The sequence below is a fragment of the Nelumbo lutea genome, chromosome 4, assembly GCF_056320005.1.
Source record: "Nelumbo lutea isolate HS-2025 chromosome 4, American lotus-T2T, whole genome shotgun sequence".
Taxonomy (NCBI): domain Eukaryota; kingdom Viridiplantae; phylum Streptophyta; class Magnoliopsida; order Proteales; family Nelumbonaceae; genus Nelumbo; species Nelumbo lutea.
In genome coordinates, this window is record NC_142687.1 from 31029752 (window position 1) to 31038743 (window position 8992).

Below are 8992 nucleotides of genomic sequence, written 5' to 3' on the forward strand. Positions count from 1 at the left end.
AAAGGCTCTCAATAGAATATTTCCAGTATATACGACTAAAATGCGCCGTGGGCTTTCGTCTCCAATATTAGCCGCCAGTTAAGCCACGAACTCAGATTTTATATGGAATCGTGATTCTCTTTTTTTGGTACGCTATTCAAATCCAGATTAAGGGTCCAATTATCCCTTTCCATGCCATTTCGACGGTTGGGCTGAACTGCTGGAGAGTCTCGGCATTAGAGATGGGAAGCACAGCTGCTTTGAATCCTTTGATCTCTCATTTGCAGCTTAATAACCGCTGCTTTAACCGTCTTAGTTCGAGCGCGAAACGAAGCACTTCTTTGCAAATCAACAGAGGAAAAGCTGGGTTTCAGATTTCAGAGAGGCTCGGCCGGAAAAGGTTCGGTCGAGTTGTTTGCTTTGCTGTAGAAGATGTGGAGGAGCAACAGAAGCAGTTGGGTGGTGTTGGCTCAGCTATTGAAGAAAGACCAGGTATTTAATTTCCTGAATTCGTATCTTTTTGGATGGTTTTATTCATTTACTTATAAGGTTTTCTATCTCAGTGGATTTGTTGAGATGGGTTCATTCTTTTTTAACAGTTTTCTTTGTGGTAGTTGTTATATGACTATTACTGCTTTATCTTGCTCTCCTTTCCCAAATTTGTTCTTATTCAGCATTTTTGGAGATGAGTTCTTTCTGTGCTTCCTCTTTGAAACATTACTAATTATGATTGCACTATTATCGCCAATTCTGACTTATATTACAAGTATTGTTTCTTTTTAAGCGACGAGTATTATTGCGAGTATGAGCAGTTACCCGTATAAGCCCTATAGGTCTCTAGCTGCAGAATGTGTTGACCATTTGTCAAGCTTTTTAAAACAACGGTTGTAGTATGCTGTACTATTGAGTTATGTCCAATTCCTTTAAGACTTGGAAATCTTACCGCAGCCTCAGTCTTCACCAGTTTTAGGCCTTTGATCTTTTTCTTGCACCCATTAGGGAGAAGAATTAATTTGATTGCTAGTTGCGCCATTTATGATCTTGTTTCTGGTTTTAATAAATTATCCCAATTATCAGGTTTGCACCATGAAGTGCCTCACGTGCCATGTTTTTTGACAGGTGTAGTATCTTCACACATTCTAGCTCTCCTTCACTAACCTCATCAATCTATACTGAGCTCCTGGATTCAACTTATATTCATATTTTTCTTTCTGGATAACACATTAACACTAGTCCTTACTGGGACTACCTTTCAAGTTTCAAGGGCACTTGTATCTCATATGAGTGCTCAAAGTTGCACAGTAATCACTCCTGGTGTACTTCTAATTGTATTTGTACACTTCTTCTCCATTGAAAGAAATTGTTAGAAGAATCAGTGAAATATTTCTCTCCAGATATCTTGATAAACTTCTTTTATGATAATGATACTCATTTACTTCTATTTAACAGGGATAAAAGATACTTCTAGCTAACATCATAACAGGAAATGAATGTGGCAGAAATGTAAATGCTAAAATGGATGAGTGGAAAAACTAGAAAGGATATGATTGTAGACTAAGTGGTTTGGGCATGTACATAGAAGACCAACTGCGCCAGTTAGAAGTGATTTGTTACACATTGAAGGGGCTAGAAGAGCTTGGGGTAGACCAAAATGGACATGGTTAGAAGTAGTAAGAAATGATTTAAGCACTAAAAATTTGACAGCAGGTATGGCTTTAAATAGAATAGATTGACAATACAGGATTCATGTAGCCAACCCCATATAGTTGGGATAAGGCATGGATGATGATGATGATGATGATCTTCAGTGAAATCTTTAAACCTTGGGAATGGAGGATCACAAAAGGGGGAAAGGAAATTCATCCAAAAAAAGTGGGTGGGGGTGGGGGGAGGAAAAAGGTGCTATGTGGAAGTTAAACCAATCCAGTTCATATTCATTAATTTTTCTAGCGGATCCAGATTTCCCAAGAGCTCTTGTCTGCTTGCCCAACATATTTATGAAAGAGGGAACTCCATGTGCAAAAAAAGGAGAATGGTTATACCTAATATGTGCTCCAGTAAAGGAATATCCATGGGATTCCAGGCTTAGTCCTAAAAGTGGTAATTGACAAGCACCATTATGTATGAACAACAAGAAAAACAAAACCCTCACTCTCAAGCAAGAAAATGCTCTCAAATACATAGAAAATTATAAGGAATTCTACAAATAAGAGGATGATCTTACTCTTAATCAAAGAATTAGTTCAGATGCATTTAACATACCTAGTAAGTTTTGTTTACATATTTGTCTTCTTGTTTTAGTTTTAGATGTGCACTGTGCAACCTTTTTCTCATGTAAGGAAAGTTGTATCTGTATTTTAACCAGAGTCTGATGCCTTATTTCTTATTGGGATTCTTGGCAGTTGTAGATGTGGCGGATAAATTGAATGAAGAAATTATCGAAAATGTGGACCAAGATGACAAAGATAGTGCCCTTTATAATTTCCTTTATCCTAACAAAGAAGAACTTCCAGATGATAAAGAGATGACTCTATTTGATCATCTAGAGGAGCTACGCGAGAGAATCTTTGTATCTGTTCTGGCAGTTGGAGCTGCTATTTTAGGATGTTTTGCTTTTTCAAAGGAATTGATAATGCTTCTTGAAGCTCCTGTTAGTTCACAAGGTGTTCGCTTTCTGCAGCTTGCACCAGGAGAGTTTTTCTTTACAACGTTAAAGGTAGAAGAACCAAGTAAAATGCTTCTTTCATTCTGCTGTGCATTTTTTATATTTCCTGTTAAATTCCTTGCAAACTTCACTTTCTACCTGTTCCAAATGCTATAATAAGTAGAACAGTAGGCCCATGCACTCTTCTTGACTGGAACTGGTAGCTGTAGTGATGCTTCTGAGAACCAATTGCTGGTTCTGGGAAGAGACCATCTCAAGCAAGAAAGCCCATTTGGATTATTATTCTGGAAACTTCCATTTTCCCTTGTTATACCAATAGCAGCAGTGGATAACAATTTGCCTCTCTTTGCTTTCCAAAAGTTTTCTGTACAAAATTTCCTGTAATCTGTTGCAATGATCATTTTTTGTTTGATCTGGTAAAGGAATGTGTCATTAAGGATCCTTTCCTTTGAATTTTATTTATTGGAAACAGTAACTTTCATGCACTAATTAATAATGATAAACAGAAACAAGCACCCCAAAAAAGAAGTGCTAAACCCCACAATTACAATGCTGCCCCCAAAAAAAAAACTCAGCCCTGGTTGGCCCCTGTTTAGCTAAGCTGTCAACCAGGCCATTAGCTGATCTTCTAACCGAATTAAATTTTACATCAATTTCTCTTTCCAACCTCCATATTCTCTCATTGCTTGTCTACAAGTCCAGACCCTTAAACAACCTTCCTGCAGCCATCCAATTACCAATTATGAATCTCCCCCCCCCCCTTCTACTTCAATCGAGACCCAATTGATTTGCCAATATCAAGGAGGGTCATCACCTCCACTCTTAAACGAACCTCATACCACTATTTAGCCCTGAAAAGAGGGTGAGAGTCTTCCTCCTTGCCTTTGACTTTTACCTGATTACTGTAAAATAAGAATATAAAAAAAGCAACTTGGTCAAACCAACGACATCCCAATGTAAAAGACCCTTTCATGTGTGGAAAATAACTAACCTCAAGCTGATAAAAGAATTTAATTGCAGGCAACATTGATTAACTAAGAACCATTTAAGTGGTTATTGAACTCTATGAGCTAATTAAGTCTCATGACCACTTAGAAAACTATGGTGCTTGCAAATCATTGTTGTATGGTATTTTCAAATACCAATACTGTTGTTTTCAAATTTGGAAGTTCTTTTCCCCTTTACAGTCCTACTTGCCTTAAAGAAATATATGTCACTGAATATCACACCAAATCTTTTAATTGTGCACTGCAGGTATCTGGATACTGTGGACTTCTTTTAGGGAGCCCTGTCATTCTCTATGAGATCATAGCTTTTGTTCTTCCTGGTCTAACAAGGGCAGAGAGAAGGTTTCTGGGGCCAATTGTTTTAGGCTCCTCTGTACTTTTCTATGCTGGTATTGTCTTCTCCTACTGGGTTCTCACTCCTGCAGCCTTGAACTTCTTTGTTAACTATGCAGAAGGAGTGGTTGAATCTTTATGGTCCATTGATCAGTACTTTGAGTTTGTACTGGTACTCATGTTCAGTACAGGACTGTCTTTTCAGGTAAAGATTCTCCATAGAAGGACATCATTTATTTATGGTCATTTTGTACTTTAGACCATTATTTTGAGTGATTTGCTTTTGAAATCAAGAAGCTCAATTCATGGATCCTTTTTTCTATTTAACAATATTTCCAATTTATCTTTTTTTTTTTTTTTGTAAATATGCACCAAGTTGGGGATTTGATGCCTTGACACTTTGATAGAGACATGGGAGTATTTATTTTCTGAAAAATAAAGGACATGGAATATGGATGAAGATATATTTATCTATATAATATCCATTACCATACTTGAAATTTTGTTGTCTTTGAATTTCTTTTTTTCAATATTTATATCCTACCATTATTCCATAAAGCTTCTAATAACTTTGCATGCATGCTTACATGCAAGCATGCAGATCCCACTACTTTAAGATGTGTAGTTATAAAGAGAGGTATTACCTCCAGATGCATGAAGCATAGGGAAAAGAAGAATTAAAAGTGAAAATGTACAGAATTTTTCTTTATATGGGAAAACATATATAAATGAAGTACCATCACTTAAACAAATCTAGTTATATATTGAAAAGTAATGATGTTCTATCAACAATTTACAAAAATCATCAGTCAAATTTCAATTTCTACAGCTGTTCTGTAATTAAGAAGCTAAGGTTTTGCCCCTTTTGATGGACATCTAATTCAGGTACACCCCTTTATCTGTCAATGCCTTAAATGGCGTGGGAAGGCCACATCTTGTATGGAGGGCACCAGGCTCTGGGGTTGAGCAGCAGATTGACTTTACTTTAGTATTATCTTTTGATTTCTCAGCTCTGTGCCGTTTCTTTTATTTCTTCTGTAGTGTTCTTGCCACTGGTTCTTTCTAGTGGATAAGGTCTATCTTTCTTCTCATTAATAAAATTTGGTTATTACTTATCAAAGAAGAAACAATCATGTTGCAAAGTAATAGGTTAGAGGTACTTCGATGATTTTTTAGTGTAAAACAAACCTCAAAAGAGTTTTAAGCGACCCTAAATATGTTACATATACTTAATAAAATGCTTTCTAAACAAATTAAATAATATATAATGTATTGAAAAGTAAAGTTGATATTCAACTCAGTATTTGTGCTAAGAACTTTAGATTGATGAACATATAGAATCCATGTCCTTAACAACTGGCACCACAAGGTGTGAGTCATGAACCTCAAGATTGAGCTGATTAATTTTCCTTGAGCCTTGTCTTGCCACTGGTTCTTTCTAGTGGATAAGGTCTACCTTTCTTCTCATTAATAAAATTTGATTATTACTTATCAAAGAAAAGCAATCATTTTGCAAAGTAATAGGTTAGAAGTACTTTTAAGATCTTTTAGTGTAAAGCAAACCTCAAAAGAGTTTTAAACGACCCTAAATATGTTACATATACTAAATAAAATGCTTTCTAAACAAATTAAATAATATATAATGTATTGAAAAGTAAAGTTGATATTCAACTCAGTATTTGTGCTAAGAACTTTAGATTGATGAACATATAGAATCCATGTCCTTAACAACTGGCACCACATGATGTGAGCGATGAACCTCAAGATAGAGCTGACTAATTTTTCCTTGAGCCTTGTCTTGCCACTGGTTCTTTCTAGTGGATAAGGTCTATCTTTCTTCTCATTAATAAAATTTGATCATTACTTATCAAAGAAAAACAATCATGTTGCAAAGTAATAGGTTAGGAGTAGGCTGGCTGATTAGCCCAGAAACAGCTTGTTGGGGCTACAGGGATCTGTTAAAGAAAGTTAAATGGATGACAAGAAATATGACTGTCAGGTTTCAGTGGGTCAGAAGATCAGCAAATGCAATGGCTGATTCTCTGGCCAAGCAAGGGGTGTCAAGGGGAGATCTGTTTTGGGCTACTTTGTAATTGTGTTTCAGGCTTGGGCATGTTTAGTGTATATGGTTGAGTCTTTGGGGGAGGTAACATCTCGTGCCTCCTCCTAGGCTGATTGTATTTTCGTTATTTGAATTAATAAAACTACTCTCATTTATCAAAAAAAGAAAAAAGTAATAGGTTAGGAGTACTTTGAAGATCTTTTAGTGTAAAGCAAACCTCAAAAGAGTTTTAAACAACCCTAAATATGTTACATATACCAAATAAAATGCTTTCTAAACAAATTAAATAATATATAATGTATTTTAAAGTAAAGTTGATATTCAACTCAGTATTTGTGCTAAGAACTTTAGATTGATGAACATATAGAATCCATGTCCTTAACACAAGGCACCACAAGGTGTGAGCCATGAACCTCAAGATTGAGCTGATTAATTTTTCCTTGAGCCTTGGGGCCAGCCACAAGATGGTAATTTGGATAGAATTGTCTGATTCCTCAACCCCTTTCTCAGTGGGAGCCCAATATCTCTCTGACAAGGCTCGCTAAAACTTTCTCAATAATGCCTTTCTCAGTGGGGTCTCACCAAAATGGTGTGACCCCACGTCCTTCATTTTGGGATCTCATATCCCTTGTTTTTCCATTCCCATCCCATCGTTTCTCTGAAAACAAACATTGAGAAAAAAGAATGTTCCAGGAAGATGCTTCCTTTCCCATCATTTTCTCAGCATCCAAACAGACTATTAAGTGCCCAATGCAAGTACCTTGGTTGAATTGAAAATTTTCCACCAAACCCAACTTAAGGTCTTAAGATGCTAGCCTGACCAACGTAAAGTTAGGGATGAGCAGTCAATTCAGGGTCCTGTTGAACCAAATCAAACTCATGAGATTGAGTACTATTAGAAAAATATAAAGTCTAATGACCATTATATGATGATTACCCTCAAGTTCTGCTGCATTAACCCTGTTATTTTCATTTGGTTGGGTCTCTTTTAGTCTATTTAATGTTTATAGGTATTTAAAGTCCACAACCTCATTTCCATCATCTTCTGTTTTTTCTTTCACAGGTTCCAGTTATACAACTTCTACTGGGGCAACTTGGTCTAGTTTCAGGAGACCAAATGCTATCAATTTGGAGATACGTTGTGGTTGGTGCTGTTGTGGCAGCTGCGGTGCTCACACCATCAACTGATCCTTTAACTCAGATTTTGTTGGCGGGTCCCCTGTTGGGTCTCTACTTGGGTGGTGCTTGGATGGTAAAGCTTAGTGGGCGTTAATTAATATTATGTCATGGCAGCATATGAAAGCTCCTTTGCGTAATTACTAAAACACGGATTGTTCACATGGCTGCCAAGAGGATGTATATTGAGTCACGAAGAGAGTAGGGAAAAACAAGGGTGGGAAATTACCCATCTCCACCCTCTGTTTCACTCATACTTTGTAACAAGTTCGATCACATCACCAACTCGCTATATTCAAATTACTTTGTTCCTTGCCCCGTCATCCCTTGATGTATCTATTAGCTAGAATGCAAGTGGTGATTGGTCATGGACATCTTAGCTATGATTATTCTTTTTTCTAATTCAGATTACTATACTTCATTCCAGTGGTTTGCTTCTCACAGGTATAAACGGTATGGCTTGTGGCGCTATATTCTGGTAGTTGTTATTTCATGGGATTGTACTCGTAACTCAACTTCTTGAGCAAATCCTTACAAGTCACCCATGGTTTCATGGCTGGCATCAGCTACTTGTTGAGAGGTTTGCTAGCATTTCGAACAAAGTTAAGAAAGAACTGATCCCTCCCTACCTTATTAGCATTTAGCAAAACTAAGAATTTCTCTCTCCCTACCATATGTATAGTTGTATACATCTTTTTCATGAATTCTCTCTCAGACTAGAATTGATCAACTGCTCGCCATCAACTGTTACAGTAAGTCTTATTGGGTCCATGGAATATGGGGGCCAACCACCAACAATGGACTAGGTAACCACCCCCAACAGTCCCAGTTTTTTTATTGATCAAAGGAATGAGACAGTCGTTCCTTTCTCAGCTGCCTTGATTCACCCATTCATCTGTTTGAGTTGCCAATGGATGCTTTAATTCATGCATTCCTCCATACTCCTTGGTTTCTTGTCCTTGTACAGTGGTACGAATCAAAGTTCCAAGCATGCCCTCAAGTTGTCAAATGGACCATCCTGCTTCCCACGCCCCAATTAAAATAGCTCAAAACACATTCTTTCTGGCCTAGAGATAACCTAACAAAGCACCTTGAAAATCCTGGAAACTGCATAAATGGAAGCATTAATTTTTTTTATCAATCAATTAATTCCAAAAAAAAAAAATTGCCCAATTTGAAGGGTCCAATTAGATATGCATTTTAAATATTTGTTGCACATTAAATCAAAATTTCAAGCAATCACATTAGAGATGTCATATGATCTATTTAATTTTCATTGATTCAGATTTTACAAGATGTACTTTTGACATTAAAAACTTCAACAACATTAAAGATTCAACCATGATGTATCCCTTTATCGCTGGTTCAGTTTCATGGTATAGTTCATTTCATGCACCATAGATTTTGCCCAATTTGAATTCTGCAGAATCAGGGATCAAGCAGAAATCAACTCTGTATCAACCCCATATTACTCCTTTAGCATTCCCTCAACTGCGCACAAGTTTTGCAAATTGCGTTAGAGTCCATGGAAATTGGAATATAGCATGTTGCCCATTTTCCTTGTTATTTATTTGTCCTTTGTGAACAAGTAGGTTATGATCTCTTTAGTGGCTGAACGGCATGTTGGATTGCTTGCTAAACCCTCCGAGTATTTTATTGACCATTTTGTCCACAAAAAGACAAAGAAATAAATCATTCAGTTCAGCCACTTAAACTGATACATTTAATGCCAACTGCCAAGACTTGATCAGATGCACACACAATCAAGAC

The 8992-nt window shown here is 36.8% G+C and overlaps 1 protein-coding gene across 1 annotated transcript; it reads left to right on the plus strand.

Moving 5' to 3' along the window:
- Positions 1-59: 59 nt before the first annotated feature.
- APG2 (Sec-independent periplasmic protein translocase) lies at positions 60-7648 on the plus strand. Its single transcript, XM_088985181.1, has 4 exons — positions 60-471; positions 2382-2695; positions 3899-4189; positions 7110-7648. The coding sequence occupies exons 1-4, from the start codon at positions 222-224 to the stop codon at positions 7317-7319; spliced, it is 1065 nt and encodes a 354-aa protein (XP_088841307.1). The 5' UTR covers positions 60-221; the 3' UTR covers positions 7320-7648.
- Positions 7649-8992: the final 1344 nt, after the last annotated feature.